Genomic DNA, 18,619 nt, shown 5'->3' on the forward strand with positions numbered 1-18,619 from the left:
TCTTGCAACTCTACATGATGTTGCCATCTGGCTCACACTAAGGCCCTTGAAACTTGGTGTCACTTCAGCCAATTAGAAATTAATTTTGCAAAGACAAAATAATTATGTGCACAAAACTAGTCTTGATAATCGAGCTAATTTCCCTTGAGGCTCAACCAGTTGAAATTGTGGAGAATTTTAAAGGGGTGGTGTAATTTTCCCAGCACAGAGGGCGGAGCTTCAAGAGCTTGTGTCCTTTTACCTCACACCGACATGCACGTTAGCCTTTTATGTTCAAACCGGAGTCAGACAATGATGGAGAAACTCAAGAAGAAGTGACAACATGTAGAAGCAACAGGACATTTCTGAATGGTTAGTTGATGAATTTATGTATCTGATGTGTAGTTATCTTCTAGTCATTGATTAGCATATTCTGTCTTGATAATCTATAAATCATGTTTCAGGGGTGGGGTTTATGTAAATTCTAGGGTTGGTGATGTCACTAACCTGCGAGGAATGTGGGGGGCGCTGTGGGGCCGCGGACCGAGATGGTAGCTTAGTTTGAGTGCTCCCCGCGACTGCAAAAAATCTTGAAAATCTGACTTATTCATGCTTAAAACCGGGTCAGCACGATGTCTAAACAATTGACCATTGAAGACTGTGGGGTTGGACCAAAACCACACGGCTCACAAAGAAACAGAACAACTACCATGAATGTGTTGGCCGCTGATGCTGCTAACAACATAGCTGATGCACAACAGGCCAATCTAGCCGCGGTGCTAAGTGAGCTGCAGTCTCTACGTACCACTGTTTCTTCGATTAACACAAAGATAAGTGCTGTGGATGACTTTGGGAATAAGCTTGACAATGTGGAGAAACGTACTGTATAACTGAGATGAATGGCTCTGTTGCTGCTGTGCAGAGAAGTTTTGCTGATCTAAAAGCGGATATCATTGCTAATGATAAGCAGCTAACAGAGGCTGAGGACCGGATAGGGACCGCCAACCAAAGATGACATAGAAAGAGTGAAACTGCAGCTGACTGATGCTGTAAAACGCATTGCTTATTTGGAGTCAAAGACGGAGGACTTGGAGAATTGCAGGAGACGCAAGAATTTGAGGCTTGTGAGACTACCAGAGTCAGCGGAAAAAACTCGACTCATGGTGGAGTTCATTCAACACATGCTACCGATCTGGCTGGGTCTCGATACCTCTAGAACCTTCGTCTTGGAAAGGGCACACCGCACTTTGGCGAAACTGAGGCCGGGTCAGAGCAGAGCGGTAATCATTCGTTTTTCACTATTCCAAGATCGGGAGTTTGTGTTTCAAACAGCCAAAAAGCGTGTGATCACCCACGAGAACCACAAGATCTTCTTTGCACAAGACTTCTCAGCGGAAACCATGAAGACACGGAGTCCATTCAATGCAGTGAAGAAAAAGTTCACTGAGGCTGGATCCTTTAGGGGATTTCAATTACATGCTTGCAAGATGAGGATTCTTCATGAGGGGAAAATAATTATTTTCTCCACACCTGAAGAAGCTGAGGACTTCCTATCGAACTAGATTTGTAATTTAAATACGGCCACGGAATATAGATAACCGTACTGGACTTGAGGACAAAAAGGTGCAATATATATATTGTTTAATTTTCTTTATTTTTTATATAATATTTGCACTTTATATATATATATATATATATATATATATATATATTTTTTTTTTTTTTTTTTTTTTTTTTACGTGCTGGGTGGGCTGTCTGAGAAGTGCACCTACACAGTTTTTGCCACTCCTCGCTGGTGTGGATTGGCACTGCCCTTACATAGGTTGTTTAAGTAAGGGAAGGGAATGGGATCTCAAGGATTTAGGGGACTTGTTCTAATTGGTTCATTTTTTTTTTTTTTTACTTGTTTTAATTTTTATGTCACACTCAATATGGATATTTATTATGTTCTTAAAGCATTATGGAAAATTCTAAATTGTCTGATTTGAGATTTAGAAGTTGGAATGTCCGGGGACTCAATAAGTTAACTAAATTGAAACAGGTTATGAACTTAAAGGTTATATGTCTTAAAAACTTGCATTCTAAAATATTTTTTCTTCAGGAAGCCCATCTTCCAACAATTTCTGAAATTAAACAGGTACGACGAAGATGGCCTGGTCAAGTTGTACACGCAACGTATAATAATTTTGCTCGAGGCGTTCTAATTCTTATCCATAAGACAATTCCTTTTCAACTTACTAATATTGTTCAAGACCCTCAAGGAAGGTTTGTTATTGCTCAGGGTAATATACTTTCTATTGCATTAAATCTGGCTAGCATCTACGGACCTAATGAAGACAAGCCCAAATTTTTTTGAAAATTTCTTTTTAACTTTATCGTCTTTACACGGCCTAAACATAATAGGTGGGGACTTTAATTGTACTTTGGACCCTTTGGTAGATCGATCAACAAAATCCAGTCCCCAAAAATCTCAATCTAGGAAAACCATAATACAATATATGACTGACTTGAATTTGACAGAGATATGGAGGAAACTTAACCCAGGTAAATTGGAATACTCCTGTTATTCAGGGATACATAAATCTAGATCACGTATTGATTATTTTTTAGTATCTCAAGAATTGGTCTCAAAAATCAAAAACTGTTGGTATGATATATGTATAGTTATAAGTGACCACTCGCCCATTTCCTTATCTATATTTTTTGACAAGCTAAAAATATCTTCCACTAACTGGCGTCTGCAGGTATGGTGGCTCCAAAATCCAGAGTTTGTTAAATATGTTGAAAAGAAGATTGACATTTATTTTGAAATGAATACTGATCAAACTAATGCATCAATTAGATGGGAAGCGTTTAAAGCATACATTAGAGGGGAAATTATCAGTTTCACAAGCACTAGAAGCAAGGAACAAAAGTCAGAAATGGTTAAATTAGAGAAACAAATAAAATCATTAGAAATAGACATAAATCAGCATGAGGATTATGGCAAACAAAAACAATTACTAAAGAGCGCAAGACAACAAGCTTACAAGTGATAAGGCAGCAAAAAGTCTACTGTGGTTAAAACAAGCTTTTTATGATCAGGGGGAAAAGGCCAGTAAATTGTTAGCATGGAGAATAAAAAAATCTGAAAGAGCCATTAATGGCATAACCACACACTCAGGTGGGATCACGCATGATCCACAAGATATTAATAGTAGTAGTAGTAGTAGCCTTTATTGTCACTTAGTCACAAGTACCAGTGAAATTAGCCATCAACCTAATAATGCATTCAAAGACTTTTATCAATCATTGTATAGATCATAATCTTCTGCCGACTTTGTTGATCGAGATGCTTTTCTTGACCATCTTCAATTTCCAGTACTCACTGAGGAGGTCAGGAAGGAATTGGATAATGATATAACTGAACAAGAATTATTGCAAGCCATAAAATGTGTAAATTCAGGTAAAGTTCCTGGGCCTGACGGCTTGCCTATAGAATTTTACAAAACTTTTCAGAAGCAGTTGTTAACTCCGCTTTTGAATATGTTTAATGAATCATTTGATATTGGTAACCTACCTCCAACTTTAAGACTTGCTACAATAACTCTTATTTTAAAACCTGGTAAAGCATCAACTGATTGCTCATCATACAGGCCAATTAGTCTCATGGGAGTAGACACAAAAATATTATGTAAAGTTCTTGCTAAAAGACTAGACCCATACGTCCCTTTTTTAGTGCATAATGATCAGAATGGATTTGTAAGGAGCCGTCAGGGCTTTCATAACATTAGACGAGTCCTTAATATAATTCACTGTAATAATAATGCCAGAGACAATGCACTATTGTCTTTAGATGCAAGACAGGCATTTGATAGAATAGAGTGGCCCTATTTGTTCAATGTGTTGCCGAGATATGGAATTGGGGGAAAGTTTTTAAAATGGATACAGTTACTATACACTGGCCCTGTGGCATGTGTAAGGACTAATAACAATTTATCAAGCCAAATAACCCTAGAAAGATCAACCCGTCAGGGCTGTCCCCATTATTATTTATTCTGGCCATTGAGCCGCTAGCCATATCTATTCGAAATGTAGCAAATCTGTCAGGAATTACTATTGGTGACCAAGAACATAGAATATCGCTATATGCAGATGATGTGATACTTTTCTTGTCCAAATTATCAACTAGCATACCAGCAATATTACAATTAATTAATAGGTTTGGTAAGTTTTCGGGATATAATATCAATGACACAAAATCTTCCATACTCTTCCTAAACAAGGAGGAAAGGAGTAACCCAGTCATAAGATCGCCATTTTTTAATGCAAGAGAAGGATTTACATATCTTGGAGTTAAGATTACCCCCCAAATTAATAAAATTGTTAAAGCAAATTATGATCCGCTAATGGGTTAAGTACGTGAATCAATTGAAAAATGGACAACAATGCCCATATCAATGATTGGCCGAAATTAATTTGATTAAGATGGTAACTCTGCCGAAATTTTTATACCTGTTTCAGTCACTCCCACTGCCACTGCCACAACATTTTTTTAAGGAAATTAACAAGATTCTTTGTAGTTTTATCTGGAACAATAGAAAATCTAGACTTAGGCTTAGACTACTGTATCTTCCATATGACAGGGGTGGATTACAGATGACGAATTTACAGTGGTACTACTGGGCCACTCAGCTTAGATGCGCTATGTTTTATTTCTTCACACAATCTCCTCCAGCCTGGGTTTCTATTGAGCAAACAATATATAAGCTCCCATTAAGATTATACTTATATTCATCAGATCCAAAGACCTTTCCTAAAGAATACCATTGATATATGATCAAAGCTCACAAACATATTGGTGATACACCTCCTATTTCTCAGTTCTCTCCTATTTGGAGTAATGCACAGCTCACTCCGGGCAGGGCAGACGGCGGTTTTAAGGTGTGGGCTGGTAGAGGTGTGCAGAAAATTGGAGATTTATATGACAAAGGCATTTTGTTAACATTTAATGACCTGAGTCTGAAATATTCAATTCCTCAAAAACATTTTTTTTTAAGTACTTACAATTGAAACATTTTATTTCATCAAAGCATTGTGACGCCCTTCGGGAGCCGCCGCTGTCCTGTCTGGAGAATATTAAAGCATGGACATGGGAAACGCCATATTTCTATATTATATGCTACACTTATCTCATATGATAAGGAATCCAGTAAAGATAGAATGAGGGCTTGGAGTTTGGATATTAAAGAGGATATCGAGGAAACTGAGTGGTCAAAAGCATGCTTAAAAGCTCAAATACAAACGATTAATACAAGAATGAAGCTATTGCAACATAAATGGTTGATGAGGACATACATAACCCCTGAAATGCTTAACAAATGGTCCCCGAGCATTCCAGACACATGTGTGAAATGTTTAATTGAGAAGGGAACTTTAATTCACTGTGTATGGGAGTGCCCTAAATTGGTAACTTTTTGGAAAATGGTTGTCTGTACCCTAAGTAACATCACAAAAACTCAAATACCGTGCATTGCAAAACTTTGTATTCTGGGGATATATCCAGATCATCTTTCTATCAATAACCAGGAGGATGGTTGCTTTGAGTTGGAAAGAGACTGAAATATCTTCTGCACACTCTTGGATCAAGGAGATGGCAATGTGTGTTACTTTAGAGAAGTTAACGTACATTACAAGGGGTAAAGCACAGCAATTTGAAGAGATGTGGGCACCTTTAATTGATTTCCTTAAGAAATAAGAGGGTGCATGTGTTAATGTTTTGAGTGTGACATATTTTTGTTCTGTTTTGTTTTATTTTAATTACTGCTGCTTTGATCAACATATTTGGAATGTTTTTGTAACTTATTTTCCTTTTGGTGATATAATTTTTGTTATTTGGTTATTGTTTGTTTTATTGGAAAATCAATAAAAAACATTGTTGGAAAAAAAAAAACCTGGGAGGAATGTGGTGTAGTCTCAACCAGTCGTTTGTTGTAGTCCATAAAAAGCGATTTCTTTAAAAGAAAATATCTCCCTTTGCTTTGAACTTTGAGTGTTGTAACTTTGCAGATGTTGTTTATGCTCAAACAGCAACATTACACACTAACTAAAGTTGGAAAAGTTAGATCATAATAAATCACCCCTTTAAATAGCATGGCTCAATTCTGGACTCACATGTGAGCTTCATTATCCAGAGTAAATTAAAAAAAAAATGCTTGCTGCGTTTATTTCTTCTTAGACAACCTAGTGGCCTTGGAATTAGTCAGCATATTTTATAACTTGTGTACAAATCTATTGTAGAGAGTGTACAAAGGTTTCATCTCTGATCACTTAAACTGAATTGTGTCAATGGCCAGTAAAATAGTCGGCAGACCTCAGAGCTTTTTATGCTGAAAGGGCAAAGGCGGCGTTGAGGATTATTCTAGAGTTCTCACCCTCTCTTTAGTCAGTCTGAGCCCTTGAATTTAGTCCAGCGCTATTGAATCCCTCTGGCGAATTAACTGTGTTTAAGAGGTCTTTTATTCCAAACGCTGTTAAATACATCAACTCCGCAAGTGATCAATAAGCCAAATGACAGTGACATGAACTGTATTTTTATATCTATGTAATGTGAATCTGAAAACATAAACAGAACGAGGCGTCAGTTTTCCACATCTGAATGTGAAATATAACAGATGTTTAAGAAGGAACGGTGTAATATCTGAAGGCAAGAAGAATAACCTGTTTGTATTTCTCATTACATCTGTTGCGCTTGTACACCGATCTCTCCTGCAGTAATTTCAGTTTGAGCCGTTCAGATATTCAACTCTTTCCCACCATTGACAGGATTTCCCAGCAGTCCATGTTTTCACTGTTATACGGCAGGGGGCGCTATTACACATCTTCTGAAAGAGTACATAATCTCTGGATCTCTGGAGTTGTTTCTTTTTCAATGAAACTCACCCACTAATGTTGATTAAAAATGCATAGAGCTAGAATAAAAAAATTGTGTGTTTGTGACTGTGTTTAAAAGCAGGATCTGTTCTTTCTTTTGATATATTTTATGTTGAGATATTAAGATATTCTATGTTCAAAATATTATAAGGGCTATGACATTTTTGGGAAAATTATCAATAATGCTAGCAGTGGCTGGCAACTTTTCTAAAAAAATAAAATAATAATAACCTGCAGTGGAAAGAGTTAACTGGAATCCGTGCGCTGGTGCGGAAGCGTCACAGGGTTCCCGCGTTGACTTAAAAAGTCTTATTTTTTTTTTATTAGAGGTCTTCAATTTTAGATGACACTTTGACTTGGCTTTCATTTGGTAAAGTATTAAGATATATCTATCTAATTAGCATTATATGATTTTTAGTATCTTTTTTTGTTCGCGTGACAGTTCGCTGTATTTCCGTCGGCAGCGTATTACGTCTGTCTCCTGCTGGCGAAAGGAAGACCGGAGAAGAAATGGGTAAATGCAAGTTCAGTGCGATTTGGCTCCAAGATCATGTGAGGTATAGAGAACGATTAGCTGGTGCAAGAAACGAGTTTGAGGCGACTTGCAACATGTGCCAAAAACCCTTTAAACTTGGGACGATGGGAATTAAAGCAGTGAAGTCCCATATAAAATCGGAAAAGCACCGACGCCACGTCGGTATTCGGAAAAGTACGGCTTCAGTGGAGTCGTTCCTGTCTGCACTACATAACTCCTGCTGGATCACAGACTGGTGATGTTGGACTGGATCGTGGTGTTCAGGTGTTTCACAGTTCTGCACACGGTGAGCCGACGCCATTCACACAGTTCAACACCATACACACACTTGCCGATTCGGAACATGCAAAGACATTCAGAGATAAAACAGCATACGAAGCCAGATTTGGAATTGTGGCATTTATTAAAAGACAACTGACCACAACAGTTAACGACGAATCTTTCGTAGTTATGTTCGACGAAAGCATGAACAAAACAACAATAAACAATCAACTCAACCTCCGTGTCCGGCCCTGGACCACGAATGAAAAGGGAACGTTTGCTCCCGCCTCGTTGGTTCTCAGTTTCAAATTCTTTTACTGATTTGGTGGTGTCATGATTCCTGTCTTGTGTTCCACTTGTTTTGTGTGTTCTTTTGTCATTTCCTGTCTTGTGCTAAGTCTTGTAAATAAAATTAAAATACCCTGCGTTTAGATCCTCATCTTCGCCTGTCTTCCTCAGCAACGTTACAGGTGGTATTAGCTACTAACGCAATATGAAGAAACGAATGAGCATCCTATGATAATGTCATCTATACAAAGTTGTAATTAGGATTTTGCGAAGACAAAGATGTGCTGCGAGACGGTTCTGGCAGAGAGAGCATGCTCTTAACAGAGTATTATTACTGCATACTACTATGTCGTTAGCCTCATAGCATAATTGCCTAAGTCATTTTTTTATTAATTATTTCTTAGGCAATTATGCTATGAGGCTAATGATGTGTAGTGCTATCCCTAAAAGTCATGTATAGGCATTTTATCACCCCAAATTACACAGTAAAAAACTGTTAATTGGTTAACAGAAAGTTTTCATACTATATACGGTGAATAACTGTGATAGATCTAACTGTATATTTAATGTAATTTTACAGTAAAATACCATTACATTTACAGTTTTTGGAAGTGAAAAAGAAGTTGTATAATTTACAGTGAAAACCAATAAATTGACATTCCCACAATTCCCTGTGTGGCGACACAGAGGTGTTAGATGGTTAAAGAGATTTTATACTCTATACTACTACTTCCAATAGCAACGACTACGCCACCCGGGATTAACTACCCGGGAAAGACCTAAAAAAGGCCCACAAGTTCGATTTTTCTCTTTTTACTAAATGACCCGGAGGCGTGGATACTTGGTACAAAAGTTGTAAATCTTTATTAAACAGTTCGTTAAAAAGTCTCACTCAATCGAGCAATCATAAAAAAAGGATCAACCTCAACAAGCCACTGACACGCTGAAATAAACTGATCAGAAAAAAAAAATAAAGAAAAAGAAAATACAAACAACCCAAGAGCTGGGGCTTACCAATCGGGAGGCAGGCTAGATGCCGGGCTTCAGTGATGCAGATACTAGTAGATATCCACACGTGCACCAAACCAGGTGATAATAAAATATTACTAATGATAAACAAAACTCCCACGCGGGGGAAAACACTAGAATAATATAAACAAACCAAAACACTGGGAAACAAACACAAGAACATTAGACAACGTAACAGCACAATACAACAGACACAAGGAGACTAAATAGGGAGGCAGACAAAAGAGGGTAACGATGACAACAGGTGGAAAGAATTAAACCAATAACAAGATAACAAGAAGGGCGGGGCTAACAATGAACACGAGCACATGGCTCAACACAACAAACACCCAAGTGCAAAACAAGACAGGACAAACTTGTGACAATTTGTTCCTACTTTGTTAATACCTGAGGTCTGGGCTTTTGGATATGTCAGGAACTGGTAATTTACTGAGCAAAGAAACATGTCTTTTCAGTTTTATAGCATCTTGTCTTTAAATGTAAATGGACTAAACAATCCCATTTAAAAGCTAATAACTAAATTGAAAAAGGAAAAGCTTAAAACATAAGATTTTTCGATACATCTTTTACTCCTCATGCAAAGCTGGTAAGAAAAGGGCAGTAGCAATTTTAATTCCAAATTCAATTTGTTTTGATTTATCCTCTGAAATAAAGGACAAATATGGTAGACATGCTCTTGTCAAGGGAAAACTTGAACACACAGATGTCACTTTAGTAAATGTATATGCTCCACCTGGGAGTGAAAGAGCTTTTTAAAGAAGATTTTTGAAGAAGGAAAAGATTCAGGTGGGAAATATGATGCAGGACTTAATTTTGTGTATTTGGCGAGATGTGAACGGCACAGACCAGGATTTCACTTGTCACAACACTTACTCAAGAATAGATTATTTCCTTATGTTTAGCAGAGACCGGCATAGGATCAAGGAATGTAAAATAGGCCAGAGAGATCTCTAAGACCACTCCGACCTATATTTAAAACTACATCTTGATCGTGCCCCTAAAAAACGGTTTGGAAGCTAAATATTGGTTTGTTTAAAAGTGAAACATATAGAGCTAAAATGGTAGAAGAATTTAAGGGGTTTTTTTTGGAGCACAATGACAATGTAGAGGTGAGCCCGATTATACTGTGGGATGCAGCAAAAGCTTTTATCAGGGGGAAAATCATAGCTCATACAACTTTACAAAAACAGTAAAAAAGTTGGAACTTCATCATGGCACCACAAAGACCCTTCAATACTTTACAAATGAGACCTATAAAACAAGAAATTGATAAAATACATAGTGAAGAGGTTGAAAAGAAAATAAGATATATGGAGCAATGGTGCTATGAAGCGGGACCAAAAGCGGCACAGTTGTTGCCCTGGAGGCTACGTCAGCAGCATACATACAATTAGAGATCCTACATCAAATACAATAATCACTGAGCTGGAGAGAATCCAAAAATCATTTGAAACATATTACAGATCTTTATGTACTCAACCAGAGAAAGCTAGTGGACAACACATTGAATTGTTCTTAAACCCATTAAATCTCCCCACTTTGAGTAATGATCATAATGATGAACTGACTTCTCAGACTTCAAGTGAGGAAATAGACAAGAGTTCATCCCTCAACTCTGGTAAATCACCAGGTACAGATGGATTCCCTCCAGAATGCTACAAGTCAATGAGGGAATCACTACTTGCACTGCTTACAACTTGCTTCAATTACATTATGGCAGGAGGGTCCCTCCCCCCGTCTTGGGGGAAGCTTATGTTTCTGTAATAATAAATTGGGTATTGGGTTGGCCGGCCTATGATCCACAATTTGATCCAGCTCGTCATGATCACAGATATAAGACTTGGATCTCTCACGACATTACCGCCATTTGTAAAATTATATCTAATGGGGATTTGGATCATTTTAAGAATCTTTGTCAGAACTTCGACCTCAATCGACAGGACTTTTATAGGTATCTACAAGTACGCCATTTTTTTGGACGGAGATCAAAAGCCCTAATAATAGAACTTTCTCTAAACTGACCCAGAGTTTTATTGAAGCATATAAGGGTGAAAATGTGAAAGGAGTAATAGGTAAATTGTACAACGCAATCTCCTCAGTGAATAAAAATGAAGTTGACTGTGTTAAAAAGCGATGGGAGGAAGACATGAGGATGGATATATCTGAGGAAGTATGGGTACACTCTTGGCTAACTCAGTGCTCCATGACCATGTTCTGGAGAGGGTTTGGCTGGAAGAGTCTGATTAGTTTTCTGGGACACACCACCCTTGCTGGAGGGAGTGTGGATCATTACAAGCTGATGCAGGCCACCGTTTTTGGCTATGCCCACATATTCACCACACATTATTTATGGGTAAGGGTGGGACAAATGATGTCCAGAATATTAGGTTTTAACACAGACGTGTCATTTCCCACTATGTTCCTCTGGGTAACTCCGGAGGGTTTGGCTAAAAGTGATATTTATCTCTTGAAGATCTGGTCACCTGCAAACAAGCGGTCACCAACTGTTGGCTCAAGGGAAATCCCCCTGGTGTTTTCATGCCTTGTCAGTCAGATATGCTCCCTTCGCTTACAGAAGGACAAAGGGGGAACGACCTGGAGGAAATGGGATTGTTACATACAAAAAAAACTAATAATTAGTAGACTTTTAGAACTGTACCACCATTTCTACTTGTATCACATAGTTGCTGAATCCTTGTAATGACTCCATGTACAAATAAAGTGTTTAATAAAAAGATCTCAGCAGAGGAGGATTAAACACAGCTCCACTAACAGCATTACCAGCTTCACGTATTACTAACCAGACTGACTTTTAGTTCTTATTGAGAACTAGCAGAGGTTTAGGTGTTGATGATTGATTGTTTGGTTTGAGGTCAGCATGGTGATCAGCGTGTGCTTTAGTTGGGCTCTTGACCCTTGGCTTTTAAGTGCACTGAACTGAAGATGGCTGAGTTGGATGGGTTCCCGGGTCCCGAGCTGGAGGACGGAGGAGCGAGGAGACGAGGATTGAGAAGGACCCCTGCCCTGTGCACTCGGGGGACATCCATCGCTCACCCCGACCTCAGCGAGACGCCTCATTTCACATCACTTCCAGTGAGCATAAAACACACTGTAACATTAGACATGCAAGAATCTGATTCTGTGCTGCTATCGGCAGTCGAACAGCAAGTTACCAGAAGAGGCGTTGGTAAAACTGCATTCAGTCTTGTGTAGTAAATCCATGAAAAGGGCCATGTATTAGAGACACACTGCTGTGTAAACGATGAAAGCTTCTGGTGCGGGAGATCTACTTCTGTCTGTCGTGACTCCAGCTCGTCAGGTGGGGGCGCTATATCACTGACAGAGGACTTCAACAGGAGACGCTTTCTCCAGTGGATTATCTCAGGTAATATGCATGATCTTTATAACATAGTAAAAACAGTGGTTACCCTGTGAATGTATTAAAGTCTTCTGGGACTCTGTGAAGCATCTTCTTCACGAAGCCCTTATTGAGTGTGTGATGAAAGATGAAGTGGCAGGATCAGTGAAACAAGGTCTCGTCTCTCTCATACACATGAGGATCACAGATGTCCATATAACTGCAGGCGCCCGAACGAGCACGTGTTGAACTAGTTATTGGCTTCTGTATGCTGAAAAGATCTACACAATTTCTAATTTCTAACAATCAATCTGGGTTTTAAAAGGGTTTTAAAAGACATATCTCAACATTATATTAATTGTAGATATTCTAGATTATTCTGTAATTTAGTTCAACCTCCCTAAAGCACAATCTGTTATCCAAACTCAACAACAAATGGTCTTTTTCCTCACAAACTTTTTATCCCTAGTAAAATTAAAGAAGCTGTTCGTATAGATATTACCCGTGTCATTTATTTTGAGCAGGTTTTCTGAGAATGTTTCGAAAGTGTAACTGAAGGAGAATCACTTCTACATCTCTGTTATCAGAGGTCAGAGGTCAGAGGTTACCATGTTAGTGTTCTTCTGTTGTAACAGCTGGTACAAATAACAGAATCTTTCTTTTTTGTCCGATTTTCATTTTAAGGATTTTAATCTTGGTTATACTGAATTATTACTTCAATTAATAATAAAGTAAATTTCATCTTCACAAAGACAGAACCATTCACTGTATATGAGCATACAAAACATTTCTATGGGAGAGTGCATGTAAGAGTGTGTTGCTGATGTGAAATATGTTTAGTTGTGAGTTCTTTGAGCAGTTGTTGATATTTCAGGCTCGAGAGACTCTGTGGTGACGCTGAGGAAACACTGCGCATGCGCCACAGCACGCCCTGGTGTTTGCTCGTTCATAGAGCACCTCCTGCTGTTCGTCACTTCCGCATCATGTGTGCGTGAGAGAGCGCTTGTCCTCGAGACTGAGCGGAACTGAAACAAACTTGAGCTCAAACTCAGAGAAAGAGACTCATCGCGATGCGGATTCAGATGCGCAAACATGAAGCTCCGCGGCTCTGAAGTGTGTGTTTCACTGCTGGTGTGTGTTTCACTGGGTGAGTCCATCATTACTGTGTGTTAGTGACGAGAAAGTGTGTGTTTCACTGGGTGAGTCCATCATTACTGTGTGTTAGTGACGAGAAAGTGTGTGTTTCACTGGGTGAGTCCATCATTACTGTGTGTTAGTGACGAGAAAGTGTGTGTTTCACTGGGTGAGTCCATCATTACTGTGTGTTAGTGACGATAAAGTGTGTGTAAAGTATTTAGTAACCATAATGTGTGTGTCCATCTGCTGTAACACTGGCTTTAACCGTGTAGGGCTGTGTGTGTGTGTGTGTGTGTGTGTGTGTGTGTGTGTGTGTGTGTCACTGTGTAGATATTGTTTACGCCCCTCTCGCTCTCTTTCTCTGTGGGAGAGAGAGTGTGTGTGTGTGTGTGTGTGTGTGTGTGTGTGTGTGTTTTAGTCAGTGGAGGTGCGTCTCAGTTCGCTTGTACTCTATTGTAAGTCATGTAGTAGTGTCAGTAGTGTGTGAGCTCTCAGCTGTCACAGCTTTCATTAAGAGTTAGTTCACCCAAAAGTGGACGTTCTGTCGGTAACTCGCTCTCATGTCGTCACTGGTCACGTGTGTAAACAGTGCAGCGCTTCCGGGTTGTGCGCCAGAACGCGGCTCAGTATTGGCTCAGAAACTGACGGAAGAGAAGAAATGGTTGAATAAATTTTTTTTTGCGCACAAAAAGTATTCTCGTCGCTTCATAACATTAAGGTTGAACCACTGTAGTCACATGGACTATTTTAACGATGTATTTACTAATTTGCTGGGTCTTGAAAGTGGTCTTCGCAGTCTGTGGAGGAACAGAAAGCTCTCGGGTTTCATCAAACATGTCTGGAGTTCTGAAGATGAACGAAGGTCTTACGGTCTAACCTAACTAAACACTAACTTATTTTAAAAACAGACATTTTAACTTGCATCAGCGTGATAAAAACGACAGCAAATGACAGAAACCATCTTTAGATATATAAACCTAGCTTTAATTGCCGTCTCTGCGCGTCTCCGTCTCTCAGCCAAACAGCTCTAATAGCCTATAATCAAGATCCATATACATTAACTACTGCTTGATATGTCCATTTGAATGTTTTAAACTTCGTATGATGTGGTAAGCTGATATATCTCATTGTCTCGCTATCTCTTGAAGCTGATCCTCGCTGTGTGTATTTGAGTTTTGTCCTCTTTGCTGGCTGCGCTATCTCTCAGCTGAGTGTCTACATCACACTGCCATCATGAACACAGCTCAGCCAATGATGGTCAAGACCTGCAAGGGTCCGTTTTTATAAGGTCTTTTGACACTTTTTTTCTTGCTATAGACCTTATGTAGCCCCGCCCACTTTACCCGTTTCCGGTTTAACGCGATTGTCTTTCGACTTCCGCCTAAAACGCCACAGAAAGAGGAAGTGTAAACAGTGCTACAAAACAAAGCTAATTTGTCAGTAAAAAGGGCAAGCAAACATTTGTTATACATTATTTGTTTCGTTTGCGGTAATTAGCTGACATGGCCAACATATGGGAGCACACTATTTCTGTGCTGCGGCGGTCGGATGGTGTAAATGTATCGCATCCTTCAAGGATCGCCACTAACGACTGGGAGGATGACATGAGAAAGTGGCCAGAAATAATGTACGGGGATATATTCAATTATTTTGTGCTGTCCCTTGGAGTAGATGGTGCTGCTATGAAAAGCTACAAGAGCACTGAAGCCTACCAGTACCTTCACAGTGGTAAAGTGGGTCGTGTGTTACTCCACCAAGTAGGTCTGAAAGACCTGGTATTTTTGAAGGCTGATGTTCAGCCTAGTCAGTCCAGCAAACCAGCACACTCGGCCTGGGTACTGGTGACAAACCTGGGAGAAGTAGAGACAGCAGGGTGTTCTTGCATCGCTGGCCTCGGCAAGTCATGTAGCCATGCAGCTTCAATTTTATGGAAGGTGAGGAAGTATGTTACATTATCAAATAATCTTTGATAGTATACAGTTATGTTTTTCATGCATCTATCTATCTATCTATCTATGTATGTATATATATATGTATGTATGTGTATATATGTATGTGTGTGTGTGTGTATATATATATATATATATATATATATATATATATATATATATATATATATATATATATATGGGGAAACTATTGGCCCACGTGATGTAACATGAATTGTGTGCAGCTTTACAAATTCATACCATTAGTATATCAGTACGTTCATATTAATAGAATAAAATTTAGCCTTATGGGTAATGTGGATTATACTAACATGTTATTTGTGTATCACAGACTTGGAGAATTGTGGAGAATATGTAAGTAGTATGTAGTCAAATCTCATATTGGAGGAAGAAGGTAAGTACATAGTATGGAGTCAAGGTAAGCAACAAATCTTGTCTACACCAAAGCATGATATATTCAGTATATTTTACTCAAATTGTACATGGTGAAAAAATCAGCTCTTGGACTCATACAGCATAATCTGTAATATTTAATAATATCTACTGTTGTCACTTTTCAAAATGATAATAGTCTAATCAGTTGCAGTTTTGGAGTTAATTTCTCCAGACATACAGTAATGGGCTGGATGTGTCACGGTAAGTACAAGACTAGTCATATAACTTGGATCCAAAGTAAGTTTATTAGTAGTATATTCAGATTTGCATTTTTTATCTTAAAGATGTATAATTTCTGTACAGTATATTGATCCAATTGCTCCATTGTTGCTTGGAAATGAATATCTTTATGGGCCCTATCTTACACACAATATTTTCTTTATATTATATATAAAATGTATATTATATATGTATATTATATATAAAAAAGTATATATATTTTTTTTAGACCGTGCGCTTAGATCATTAAAATAGGGCCCTATATCTTTATATATTTAATATTCTGACTGTAATTGTCTCTGTGTTAGGTTCAGAATGCTGTGACCCAGGGACTCACTGGTATAGCGTGCACTGATGAGCAATGCTACTGGAATGCTGGAACCCAGTTGTCATTAAGTGATGGATACAAGCAGCTTTGTGAAAGTTAGAAATCTTCTCTAATTTAGGATGCAATGGAGTTTTAGTTTAAATTAACAGGTCTAAGAAATTGAATTATTTTAAAAGAAAAGAAGATATTTTAAAGAAATTTGATAACCAGACAGTGGATAGACCCCATTGACTTCCAGAGTAGGAAAAAAAAGTATTATGGAAGTCAATGGCGACTGTCAACTGTCTGGTTACCAACTTTCTTTAAAATATCTTCTTATCTGTTCAGCAGAAGAAAGTAAATGTTTGGGTGAACTGTCCCTTTAAGTGGCTAGTGCTATTTTAAAAAGGCAATTTTATTGTGTAATGTTGTTTAAATTAATACATTTAATAAACTTTGTTACAATTGAACATTTCATTGTACATTTTTTGTTAGGCCTATGTATAAAACACAAGTAAACATCAGCCTTCAAAAATACCTAGCAAAACACAAGTAACACAACTTCCAATGGCATTACTTGCCACTTTACGCATAAGCATTACACTGCTTTGTTGACAACGCCAATCTATCTCACTCAGCATCTTCATGGATAATGTCACCTCGCAGGTTACACAGGGCAGCACAGATTCTCAGAATTTTATCTATTTTTGAAGCAAGGTTGATTGGCACAACTTGTGAAATAATCCTGAAGTGCTTCAGTCTGCATATTATCCGCTCCACGTGGACTCGCACATTAGCAATCCTCCTTGTGCTGGTGGTGTCTTCTTCAGAAAGCTGTGCCCCTCTTTTAGTAAAGGCAGGTATCTTCATTTAGTATCACTCTGAGCCTTCAATTTTATACCAATTTTGCAATTGTGAATGATTTGTATGTTGGTAAGCCATATTTTATTCAGTGTTTTCATTAAAGCCTTATTTGTATGCATTTTTTCATTACAAAAAAGAAAAGAAAATACACAGTAACTATTATGTAACATTTTAATAAAACTTTATTTGAAAAATTAAACGCAGAACCGCAGCAAACAAATCAAATAAATAAAGGCAAAAGTCTTAACATTAGCATTTAAATCCGGCTCTCCGCCCCTCTCTGTCGCTCTGTGTACATGGCCTGTACCACTACACTCGCTATCTTCGGAACGTGTATGTGTCCCAGCTCTTTCACATAATGGTTTGATCCTAGTCTGTATTCCCATGTAATTGGCCACATAGTGTGCCCATCCAAATAAAGTCCCGCCCCAGCCGGCTTGTTCGCGAACGACACATATCTACGACGTACCTGACTGCCTAACTAGCACCCGACGTGGCTTCTTCAACAGAGCTTCATAGCCAAGCCACTTTTCAGGGTAGGGATGTTCTTCAGTTGGCTTTCCATCCACAAAGTGGAAGGAACAAACAAAAGCACGTTTGGGTGGGGTTTTCAGGTTCAAAGCCTTCAACCAAAGTCGCAGCGCTTCTTTCTCCTTCGGAGGTGGATGCAGGTTGTACGTGGCTCCACAGGTACAATCACATCGTAGTTGAGGTCGATGTTCAAAACATTCCTGCTTTAAAAACTGCTCTCGTTTCTTCCAATTATTATGGCACCCTCTAACTGAACACATAACACTTGACATTGCCGAAATTAATAGGAAAATAAATTAATATAACAGAACACTCGCATCTAACTAACTTCTACTTAGCATTTCCCGGTGTTTAGCCGCGTAAACCGGAAGTTCGAAGACAATCGGAAGTGCTCCGCTGACACACAGTGTAAAATGGAACATAAGGTCTATAGCATTATAAAAAATTTAGCATAATGCTGTATTTTTACAAAAAACTATAAAATGTATCACTTTGAACATTAAAAAAAAAAAAAAAAAAATCCCCCGGGAGAAACTGTCCCACCTTCTAAGTAAAAGTATAGAAAAAAAAAAAATATATATATATATATAAGCAAAAAGGGAATGGACCATTTAGTTTATGGGTTTCATATTCATAAATTAAAAAATAAAAAATGAAAATGTTTAAATGTAGGCTAAGTTTAAGATTTATACAAAATATTTGATTAAGCTCTAGTAGGCTACTCATTTAAAATGCTTGATTCATGTAAGGATTATTCAGTTCAATTTGATGGAATTTTACTATTAATTGAAACGCGTAAATCTTGGAAAAGGCTT

General features: G+C 38.3%; 1 protein-coding gene across 2 annotated transcripts in view; it reads left to right on the plus strand.

The window, feature by feature from the left end:
- Positions 1 to 13,320: 13,320 nt before the first annotated feature.
- The window catches only part of LOC307164519 (interferon alpha/beta receptor 1a-like), a 33,912-nt gene continuing 28,613 nt past the window's right edge, over positions 13,321 to 18,619 (plus strand). For both annotated transcript variants that reach the window (XM_079881447.1, XM_079881448.1), the window contains exon 1: positions 13,321 to 13,509. In XM_079881447.1, coding sequence (XP_079737573.1) covers positions 13,455 to 13,509 — 55 coding nt within the window. In that variant the 5' untranslated portion in view covers positions 13,321 to 13,454. The remainder of the gene's footprint in view (positions 13,510 to 18,619) is intronic.

The sequence above is a fragment of the Squalius cephalus genome (assembly GCF_949319135.1).
Source record: "Squalius cephalus genome assembly, chromosome: 9".
In the NCBI taxonomy this organism is placed as follows: Eukaryota; Metazoa; Chordata; class Actinopteri; order Cypriniformes; family Leuciscidae; genus Squalius; species Squalius cephalus.